This window comes from Acinonyx jubatus, chromosome C2 (assembly GCF_027475565.1).
Source record: "Acinonyx jubatus isolate Ajub_Pintada_27869175 chromosome C2, VMU_Ajub_asm_v1.0, whole genome shotgun sequence".
Taxonomy (NCBI): domain Eukaryota; kingdom Metazoa; phylum Chordata; class Mammalia; order Carnivora; family Felidae; genus Acinonyx; species Acinonyx jubatus.
In genome coordinates, this window is record NC_069384.1 from 72,421,634 (window position 1) to 72,433,076 (window position 11,443).

General features: G+C 52.4%; 1 protein-coding gene across 1 annotated transcript in view; it reads left to right on the forward strand.

The window, feature by feature from the left end:
* XXYLT1 (xyloside xylosyltransferase 1) overlaps positions 1-4,624 on the forward strand; it is a 169,311-nt gene extending 164,687 nt beyond the window's left edge. The window contains exon 4 of the mRNA XM_027061162.2: positions 1,417-4,624. Coding sequence (XP_026916963.1) covers positions 1,417-1,813 — 397 coding nt within the window. The 3' untranslated portion in view covers positions 1,814-4,624. The remainder of the gene's footprint in view (positions 1-1,416) is intronic.
* The last annotated feature ends 6,819 nt before the right edge of the window (positions 4,625-11,443 follow it).

Genomic DNA, 11,443 nt, shown 5'->3' on the forward strand with positions numbered 1-11,443 from the left:
TCCTTCCTGCCAGCCGTGGGCTCCACTGCTGACTGTGCATCTGGGGACATGGAGCCTGGGCCCTCTCTGCCTCCCCCTTCTGCCCACCCCTGCAGCGCGCACGGGAACTTGCACAGGCACTTCAGGGGGTTGGAGAACAGAGTGGCCAGCACTCTAACCCTGTCACCCACAAGGAGGTGTCTGGATCTGTCTTCCCTTCTCCAAATGGAAGCATTTGGATAGAGGACCTAGAAGGGTCCCTCTGGCTCTAACACCCCATGAACCGTAGGCCTAGATCAGATTTCTGAACCCGCCTTGAGAAAAACGGACACCGAGGTGATGTTCTCTCTAAAATAGCCGTAATTCTACCTGGCCATTCTGTAGCCACTTTTCATCCTAAGCCATGCACTTGTGCCCAGAGCTGTTTCAAGCCTCCAACCCCTGTCCACCCTTTCAGAAGTGCTAGGCTTGGGGCCTCAATAAATGAGGCTTGTTCTAAAGCAGAAAACGATTTCGTTTCAGCCTGCAGTTAGCTTCCTACCTCTTCACCAGATTCAGAAGCACTCCTCCCCACTTCTCTCCTCTCCTTTTCAAGGTCACAGTCAAAGACAAGGGGTTAGAAGGTTCTACCTGGGGCGCCTGGGTGGCTCAGTTGGTTAAGGGTCTGGCTCTTGATTTTGGCTCAGGTCACAATCTCTCAGTTTTGGGAGTTCGAGCCCCACATTAGACTCCATGCTGACAGTGCAGAGCCTGCTTGGCATCCCCCTTTCTCTCTCTCTCTCTGTCTCTGTCTCTCTCTCTCTCTCTGCTCCTCCCCTCATGGAGAGAGACACTCATGTTGTCTCTGTCTCTCTCTCAAAATAAATAAATAAATAAAAAAGGAAAGGAAGGAAGGGAAGAAAGGAAGGAAAGAAAGAAAAGAAAGAAAGAAAGCAAGCAAGCAAGCAAGCAAGCTAGCTCTATCTGGGTCATTTCTGTCTTAAGAAGTGGACTTCAGAGACAGATGCCTGGGTTTATTTAGTCCCTGGTTCTGCAGCGGCTTACTAGCTGTGTGACTTTGGGCAAGCTGTAGAGCTCTCTGTGCATCAGTTTCCTCAGCTGTGAAGTACCATACCACCCCACAGAGCGCCTATGGTGGGGAGTAAATAAGCTGATTTCATGCAGTGCCTGCTGCTTGCTAAGTCCTATACAAACGCTCGTGATGACGTCATCCTGGAGTAGCAGAGGCTGATGGGAAGACCACGAGGCTTGCAGTAAGGAGAGTGCACCGCACGATGCTGATTCTGAACCTCAGACTTGCCCAGTTTTTGTAGCTGTGAAACTGGAGTGAAAATGGCCTCTCCCTCCAGGCTGGTTGTGAAGCCCCAGGAAAATAGGGCCAGCAGACTGTTTCACCCACCCAAACCGGGTTAAATCTGCTCTCTTTCCCCTTCCCAGGCACACGTTCTGGCAGTTCCGCCATGAGAACCCCAAGACCCGGGTTGGGAGCCCGCCCCCCGAGGGGCTCCCCGGCTTCAACAGTGGAGTGATGCTGCTGAACCTGGAGGCCATGCGCCAGTCCCCCCTCTACGGCCGCCTGCTGGAACCCTCGCAGGTGCAGCAGCTGGCTGACAAGTACCACTTCCGCGGCCACCTCGGGGACCAGGACTTCTTCACCATGATCGGCATGGAGCACCCCGAGCTCTTCCATGTGCTGGACTGCACCTGGAACCGGCAGCTTTGCACCTGGTGGAGGGACCACGGCTACAGTGACGTCTTTGAAGCCTACTTCCGGTGTGAGGGCCACGTCAAGATCTACCATGGGAACTGCAACACCCCTATCCCGGAGGCCTAGGTACATTCTCGTCCGCCATGCCCTCGGATCTCTGGATCTCCTGGAAGCAAAGGGGCGCCTCTGTTACAGGCCCCAGGGTGGCGTCTGACTCTCCGTGGGGATGTCCTTTGTGATGACAGCTGCAGCTGTCCCACCCCACAGGTTGTTGTCCTGAGGCCACCCGGTGAGGCCTGGCCTACACATTGCTGGTGCTTGGGCCTTTTCTCTCCAGGGTACCAGGCATCGTGGAGGGCAAACACATAGACATCTTCCGTTGGGCTAGGAAGCGGGCATTTAAAGAGAAGAAAGGAAAGAAAATGGCGCTCTGTGCCCTTAGCCTCCAAAGAATGGAAATGCCTGGCCTTTTTTAGACCAAATATAAATTTATTTTACATTAACAAGCTTCCATTTTGCAGGAAAGAACAAAACAGTATTGCTGTAGATCCCAGGGAGCTCTGAACGAGTGAGCCAGGGTTTTAACAGCCAGCCCAGAGTTTAAGCATCCAAATCAACATCAGCCTTCCACATGTGCACCCTGGGAGGCTGTGTGCTTGTTCCTGTGATGCCCACATTACCTCGTATAGGTTTAAAGGTCACCACCTCTGCGGGGAGAGAGCCTTTATGGCCAGCAGTGGCCCACATGAGAAAACTGGGCTCATTATTTCAGCCTCCACAGCTTTTCTCTCCCAACTACATCACAGAACCTCATTATCCCTTATTCATCCAAGCCGGCTTCAGGTGACCAGACTGTGCTCAGAAATCAGATCCGCCATCAAAGAACAGAGCTTGGCCACCCCCAAGGACATGCAGTAGAGTTGTCTGGACGGGAAAAACTCATTCCAAAGAGGAGCCCAGCAGTGTATGTGCATAAACGTGTGTCCCGGAAGGGGTGCCGCTCATAGGCTGATAAGCATTCAGTCTCTGTTTAAAAAAATCATCCTGTGACTTTCTTATTGTATCATATCAGATCCTGTACCTTAGAAAAAATTAGGCTCTTCTCTGAATGAGTTCCCTTGTAAGATGCAGACATGAAGCCCCTGGTGGTCCATTTTGTCTACTCTAGCAGAGGTCCTCGGGATGGGGGACCTGCTGTTAGATTTTCATCTCCTTTTATTTCAATTTCATTTACTTTTTTATTTCTTTTCACCATGAGTGAGAACAGCTAATAAATCATTTGAGAACACAATGATTATGCTGTTTGTTCTCTGATCACAGCTTACTGCTACCTGAAGGTTCCGAATCAAGAGTGTAATCAGTGTCATTCAGAGCCGCCCGCCCCCCACCCCCCTCCGCCCAAGTCCACATGATTAAGCTAAGCGTGCTCACTGTGGACTGCAGACCACGGACCACGGGGAAGCGTGTCTGAGGCGGGAGCAGGGAGGGTAACGGTGCTGTGTCACTCGAGAACCATTGCATTCTGGGTATAGGCGGGCCTGTCTGCTCCCGGGAGCAAAGGCAGTCCCTTCTCTTCTCACCTTTCCTAGCCCAGACTGCCCGGTTACATCATCCCCTGACGAAGTGGAGCGTGTCCCTCTCCTGACTCTGCTCTGACAGAACTGGTCTGTTCTCTTAGGTACTCGACTTCCTATTTATAGCTACTAGTTATTGAATGCCTGCTGTGTGCATCGTATTGGGGGATTTATGTATGCTCTTGATAATACTCATGAAAACCTCATGAAGGCAATTCAAATTCTAAAATTTATTGTAAGAAAATAGCAAGAGATGTGGACAGAGAGTCATTATTTATCACACTGAGTTTTTTTAATAGAGAACAACCGGGAGCAACCTCCAGTGTTGACTAGGGGAGTGGATAAATAATGTATGCTATATCCAAGGAATAAAATAATGTGGGCATTAAAATCATATCTTTAAAGAATATCTAATGCCTTGGGAAATGCTTACAATGTACTGTTAAGAATGCAAAATATAAGATCATATGTACAGTGTGATCCTCATTTTAATTGTAAGATTACATATGTGTGTGTATGTGTACATGTAAAAAGAGAACCTGTTCTGCTATATTTAATTAAAACACATATGTTTCAAACACCACATTAAAAAAAATTATTTCAATGGGAAAAAGATAAAATGCTAAAGAATTTTAGACTCAGAATAACAAAGGTATTTTTCCTACGTCAATTTCAATAATTCACATGTTTCTGTAGCCATGAGAGTCTTCTGTTATTGCAAAGAAAAAGTAAACTGGTTGATCAAAATGGGCAAAGGCCAAGCTAAATCTCCTCCTTTACTTTTGAGCTCACCTACTCGGGAGCTACCCCTTCCTCTGTCACCAGTGGCCTTGGTGAACAGCAAAATAACACCCAGCGGGAAGTCCAGCCAGCCCAGCAGAGCCAACGGGCATTCCTGTGCTGTACGATGAGCCACTTTTGGACAGATCTTGGAGGGCCGGTTCATCACTGGAATCCTGTTATCATCATTGCAGTACAGACATAACCAATTGTGCTGTGGTTAATTTGTGTGATGAAAACTTTCACTGCAGAGCATATGTATGCCTATAGGAAGGAGTAAAACAGAAGACTGAAAAGAACATTTCTGGGAACTAGGAAGGATTAAGGTGCTTTCTATCTTCATCTTTATTTATTTCTGTATTTCTGAATGTTAATTACTTTTGTAATAAACAATAAATGCTATTAAATTGTAGCCGCTGCCACAGGTAATTACAGGTAAGTGTCGCCCTGGCTATTCTACTCCTGGTTGGCCCTGGTTACCGTTGACCGTAAGAAAACATAATCTCGGCTAAGTAGGCTCTGGGTTTTCAACTTTCCCTATGGATGCCCTAGTTCTCTAAATAAAAGTGACCTAATAATAGCATCTCCAGCCTCTGCTTTCATTTCTGATTCTATTATCTTTTGGCCTTTGGAAAGCTCGTGGGCTTGTGGAAGAGATTTATTCTTACATGTGTGTCAAAGCCTCGCTACAGCATCCCCTTCAATAGCATCTCATCAACCCAAAGAGCAGCGTGCTGGGTCAGTGGGCCCCCAGCCAGAGTGCACCAGGAGTTTGCGGGCTAAGGGAGCAAGTTAGCTGTGCCGCAGCCCCTGCTTTGACTAAAGGCCAAACCCTTGCTCATTCTAAGACTTCCTGGCTCATGTCCACATGCAGGGCCCAGAGGTTTGGCTGAAGGTGGAGTTTGGCAGGGCAAGCAGAAATTTCCAAGCAGGCAGGGTGATACAGTAGAGAGAGCCTCACACCTAAGGCAGAGGCCTGGCTTTGAATCCATGTTGTGTTCTCACCACCTGGGCAGTCTGGGACATCCAAGTTCACCTCTTTCCCCACTTTGAGACACTGGTAACAAGCGCTCCCTCAAAGTAGTGTTGTAGGAGGAAGGTTGATGGTAAGGTCTTGGCAAGCAGATAAATAATACGTAGACGCAAGGGGATTCTTACCACTTAAAATATCCTTTTAAAATAACAAATGACAGCCATTTGGGGCACGTTAAAGTGTTGGTGGCACCTCCCTCAGCCCAGTGGGTGACCAGACTCTTGTTTGTAGGCAGTCTGATATTTTTGTTGGCCATACCACTCTGGAGAGGCCCGTGATCAGGAAGTCAGGGGTCCTTGGATAAACCCTTCCCAACTGGGCTACAAGGGGCTACGGGATTGGACTAGATCTCCAAGCAGCCTCCCTGCCCCCAGCACACATTTGTATGCATCCGTCTCTGTTCACACGTGCATGTGGCAGGGAGTCTAAATCAAACACAAGACCTCCAGATCTCATCATTTGCCAACTTGGAATTTATGACCATTCAAAGGGAGACTCACTCGCAAGGTATAGTTAGTGCAACTTACCCCGGAGTCTGAACAGGCAAAGTGAGGGATGCAAACAAACTATGGGAGGTATTTAAATCCAGAGAAACTCATTGCCATCCACGAGCCCCATGCCTCTGCCTAGAGCGCCCTGGTAGCAATGACAGCTGAAGCCTTGTCTTAGCTTTTGTCTTATTTGTCTCCCAAAGAGCCTCCCAGACAGAACCACTTTGTAGATGGTCCCATGCCCCCACAGGCCTCACCCTGGGCAGTACTGAGTCTGGAGTCCCCAGCCGGGAGGCCTAGTGGAGCTGCCACTCCCTGAGGTACTTGCAAAGGCCAAAAAACCTTCTGGAGTGAAGGCTTCTTTAACTGGGGCTGGCTGTGCTCCCAGAGTGTCTCCAGGTGTACCCCCAGTCTGTTGGAAATGTGTCCGCCCCCTACAGACAGCAACCTCACCGAGTGCCATGCATTCTTAGCTGGAAGGGCCTTTGCACGCCTTCCCTGACAGGTAGGATTTGCTGCGATTGTCCCCTCTCCTGGCCCCACGCCCTGAGCAGGACCACAGGAGCAGGGAGCCGGGGGTGTTTTTGGGCCTGTGCGGAGCCAGTGGCCTCACCTCCCTGACAGGGCCTTACAGACAGCAGAGACCTGGGTGTCTGTGGAAGAAGCAAGATGCTCCCACTCAACCCTCTTCCTTCCTCCTGTTTCACTCTGGGCAGCTTCCAGAACATGCAGAGAAGCCCCAGTCTCAGCTAGAGAGTCTCCACCAGTTTCTGTACTGACTTGTGAGTCCCTTGAGGGCAGGGACTGTGCCATCACCTCTGCCTGTCCCCCAGCACCCACTGAGGTGGGGCATACAGGTCCCCCAGGTGCAGAGAGCCTGGTCTGTCCAGTGTGGATTGTGAGTGAGGCCGGAAGTTCTCAATATGTGCCTTCCACCTGCTCCGCCATGTCCTCCTCACCATCACTTCCCACCTCAGGCATAGACGGTGAGTTCATGACACCCCTCAGCACGTGACCTATTCCCACCACTGCTGCCTACGAGGCCTGTCGTTTCATTTATTCCCATGTATCACCGTCTCCTACCCCCAGCCCCTGATAGACATCCTCATGTGTTTTCTGTGTGTCTTCTGTGTTCGTGCAAAATGGTGTTATTGTTTTGTGTACATGTGTTTTAATTTGGGTAACTTGGGATTCTCTTGCTCTTTCTTTTCCACTGGGCGCTAAGATTCTAAGATCCATCCTCCTTATCATGTACACACGTGAGGGCTGCCTGCGGCCCCACACGTGTTCTCACCAGGTTACCCAACGTCGTCCACACTGACGGGCACCCACATGACCCCCCCCCCCCACCTGCCTCCTCACTCCACCCCAGCCCCACACAAAGGACCCCGCTGTGAGCAACTTTGTCCTATTCCTTGTGGACCTGGTAGGCATTGCCTTGTGTGGTATATCCAGGAATAATGCCGCTGGACCGTAAGGTGCACACATACCCATGTTTCTGCCTGAGTGGGGCCCAGAGCGCCCTCCCCACTCTCACCAGTATGAGGCCTCACTTCGTCTGCAGGACTGTGCTCATGTTCACGTCTCTGTGCATGGACACACACGTGGACCCGTGATCCTATGGGGGTCGTCCAAAACATGTGGCTGAGTTGGGGCTGCTCTCTGTGTGAGTGGTACGACATTGGCCTTGGCCAGTGGGGGGGTGTGTCTGTGAAGTGGAGAGAGGTCAGTCGGCTCTGGGCCTTGTGGCCCCCAGGACAGCTATGAGCAGTAGATGAGATAACCCACAGAGGAAAGCCCTTCCGAGACCCTAGACACCCTCCCTCCCTTGCGTGTTAGCTGGTCCCCAGTCCCATGCTGTGCCATGGGAGGCTTTGTGGCCAGCCTGAGTCCTGCCGTCTGGGATCGCACCCAGGCTTCCCCACGTGTAGAATCCTGTGCTGCTCCATGAAGGCATCTGGCCCTCTCTCTGGAGTCTTCCTCTCCCACACCTCTAACCCTTGTCCAGCCCGGGCCTGGCACTTCCCAATGCACAGGATGGCACAGGGCCAGGGGCTGGGGACGTGCAGAGTCTCTGTGCTCTGGGGGTATGCTGTCGGGATGTACAGGCTCCTCTCCCGTTCATGCAACAGTCTGAGCGAGGGGGTGGCAGAAATACTGACAGTCTTCTAAGGATAAGTGCACACGTGCTATGAAAAGTGCAGGACCTTTTGTACGGTCACAGGCAGGCAGCTTCTTGGCAAACTCGTGTCCTTCTCATCCCATCCCACCTTTCAGGGGAACTAACCTGACCTCTAATCCAGGAAGCCACAACAACCATCCCCTCCGGGCATCCCTTTCTGGTGCCTGCGTGGGCTTCTGCCGTCCCCAGGAGGCAGGCTCCAAGATGGAGATTTATGTGCAGGAGGCTTTCTGGGAGGTGTTCTGTGGGGGAGGAGGGGAGCAGGACCAAGCAAGGAGGAGCCAAGCTGTGAGGCGAGGCGGTCAGGACAAGAGGCTTCAGCCGGCCCCACGCAGAGTCCCAGAGCTGGGGCAGCCTTGCCCAGGAGCCCTGGCTGGAGCCTGGGAGCTGGGCCTTCAACCGGCTCCTGTCTAGTCACTGGGGATGGGCTTCCCTGGGGACAGGGCGCCCTTGGAGGAGGCAGCTCCCTTCAGGCAGGGTAGCTCCTGGGCAGGGCCTCAGCTCTGGGCCTCCCACAGCAGCACTCCGAGGAAAATAAGGTCTGGCCCCTGAAGGGGGTCTGGGCAGCACATCAGAGCATCTGCCATGGAAGGCCAGGGACTTACTGCTGTCCTCTGCATCTTCTTTCCTGGCTTTCCAGGCTTCTCTGAACTACTCTCTGTTCTTTCTCTCAAAGTTCTCCTCTAGGGGCATTTCCTGCATCAGCTCTGCCCTCTTCCAGATTTCCAGGCACCCTTCCCTGAGCAAGAACCCAAGCCAAGGCTCCCTGTGCAGGGTGCTACCTCTCCATGATGACACTGGTGTTGCCACTGGGACTGGCCCTGCATCAGGGAAGGTCATCTGTTTATAGGGGGCCAGGCCTATCTTCTGTCCCTTCCCTCTAGATTCAGATCCCCGCACGAGTCCCGTGGCCGATCTGACTCTGCCCTTTCCAGGATCTGTGCATAAGATCCTGGACATAAGATCCCGGGGCACACTGACAGGCTGTTGGGATGCCACTCAGCAGGAAGGAGCAGGACCTTGGCCACCTGGACAGATAGGTGAGGTGGTCTCCGGAGGTCAAGAGCCCCACCAAATAAGGGGACATCTGCCCTTGCAGAGCTGTGGAGGTTGTGAGTCTCCACGGGGGTTGCCTACTGCCCACTATAGGGGAAAAGATAGGAATTCTGTGCAGAGAGCGTGGGCTTTGGAGGAGGGGCACCTGAGCTGACATCCCAGCTGTGACGCTGTTCATTTGTGCAAGTCACAGATATTTACCCTTGCCTTGGGCTGAATTCTGGGGCCACAGTGGTGAAGAGGGTGGGTGAGTTCCCACCCCGACAGAAGTTCTCACACAGTGAGGTGGTCTCTCACTGCCGTGGGTAAGAACTCTGAGAGGGGCCATGGGTGCATCTAGAGGGGCCACGTTGGAGGTAAGGGATGCCTTCTGGAGGATGCAACAAGAACCCTAAGATATGTGCCCCTGGTGAGAGAGAACGTGGCTGCGTGGCCTTGAGGAACACACTTGCCCTCTCTGAGCCTCCCAGTCACACCCATCTGCTGGCCATCGTGAGGACTAAATGAGATAACATATTCTCTGGTCCCAATTCATGGGCTACAGTCCCAACTCATGAAGGCTATCACAACGATAAATACAGGGAACTACCATTTTCTGGAAATGAGGGGATTCCCCGAGCTCTGGCGGTAAGTGTGAACTACCACTTACTATTCCGTCCAGCATCTGGGTGGGACTCAGATCACTAGGATTTTCACCCTTGCCCTGTCACTGCTGTGTGACCCTGAGCAAGTCACTTTCTGTTTCTTGACCTTACTTGCCTCCTTTGTAGCAGAAAGGAAGCGGGCCAGAGTCTGAAATTCAAGGCCTAGGGAGAAATGAACATTTAAAAAGCCCAGTCAGCATCATCAGGTTCTAGGGAGTCACCAAGGGGAGCGGCAGCCTTCCAGGCGTCGTCTGGGTGAAGCAAGTGGGGTCTGGGTGATTGCCCTTGATCTTCTCAGGCAGGGGAGTCAGAAACTTGTGGTCGAAGCCACTTGGTGTCGAAAGACCAGGAAGTGGGAATTGTATGAAGCACAGAGAGCAGCCGCTTGACTTGAGTCTGTGTGATGGGCTTTCATGAGAAGACCTTCTTCCATCCAGATCCAGTCGTCCTATTCAACAAGCTGTAAGGACGAAGGAGCAACTACTGGGTCCTCGTGTTTTCCCGCAACGAGCGCAGACTCTCGTGCAGCCCCTCGTGCAGCCCTGTCTGGGCCACCCTTCCTGCCACGGCCTCCCCTCTCCTTTCCCACCTCCTGCTCCTCTGGGAAGACTCCCCTGTCGCAGGCCACACTTGTGCATCCCTCTGCAACACGGTGGAGTTTCGTGTGGCAAGCGTTTCTTGTCAGAGAAAGCAGTCACACTGAGCAGGGAGCTCTGTCTCCTGAGCGGCCGGAAGGGTCCAGAGTGTTGGGCTCCTGGGGCCTCTGACTGGGAACATCTGATAACCCCTGGCTTGGCCTTCGAGGGAGGCAGGGGCCCCTTGGCCGGAGGCCGTGAGACTGGATGACAGGGGAGGGGGCAAGGAAAGAGAAGTGCGAGGGCCTGTTTTAAGAAGAGTCGTGAGGGAGGGTCTCCGAGCAGGAAGGGCTGTAATGTACAGGCATGAGGGCATTTTGCAGAGAGCGTAATGTGGCTGGGGCTGTGGATGGGATCACCTTTACTCTTTCAAGTAACACGGATACAGACTGACCTTGCTGTTTTGTGTAGTCGTGACGACCAGGGTATGTTTCATTGGATGCCACAAAGGCTGAGACAGGGTCACGCGAGGCCCCGGGCTTTGTCGCATAGACACCCCTGTAATCCTACTGCCTCTTCCATCATCTGGCTCTGCCTGGAGCCTCTGTACTGCTTGAAGGTGGGTCTCTGGCCTCCTCGTGGTCCCAGCATCCGACACAGTGCCCGACACGTTGTGGGTGCTCGTTGAATCTTTGTTGTTCGACTGCATGAATACATGGAAACGAGGCCACGCCTTCCCAGGGAAGAAAAAATGACACCAGTGGGTTTGGGGAACAAGACAGCAGGGTGGAGACAGGCCCAGCGTTGTCCATCTTACAGAATCTTAGTAAGGGCCAAGGGAGGGGTGGATGGGAGAGCACTGGGCAACAGGGAGGGCTTAGCATTAGGGCAGATTTGGGGGAAATGGGTGGAGGCCCAGAAGTAAACACTCATGGAAGGAAAGCTCCCTCTGTGTCCCCATTTAATGAATATCTGGCGTTCACGTTCTTCCTCTCATCAAGCTTAACGAATTCCAGGGACTTGACGCTTCCTGTGACGATTGGTTTGCATAAAATCTCCAGGGTCTGGTTGGGGGATGCCCTCAAATGTTCTAATGGCCCTGCTGAGTCGGACCTGGGTGGGGGACGCTGAAGCACAGAAGGAGTGGGAAAGAGCTGCTTAGAAAGGTAGTGAGCTGCCCGTCACAGGAGGCGTGCCAGCAGAGGCTGCACAGCTTCTTGGGAGAAGGCTCGAGATGAAAGGAGGTGTGATGGCCTGACCTACGTGTTCCTGAGGTTCTGGATTCCCAAGCCCGTTTCCCTCCCTCTTCTCTACAACTAACCCCACTGGGAACCATCCACTCTCTATACCTGAGCATCTTCAGGTCCCAGTTCTAGAGGATCTGCCCACTTCCAGGAAGGAGACTCGTCTATGAACAACTG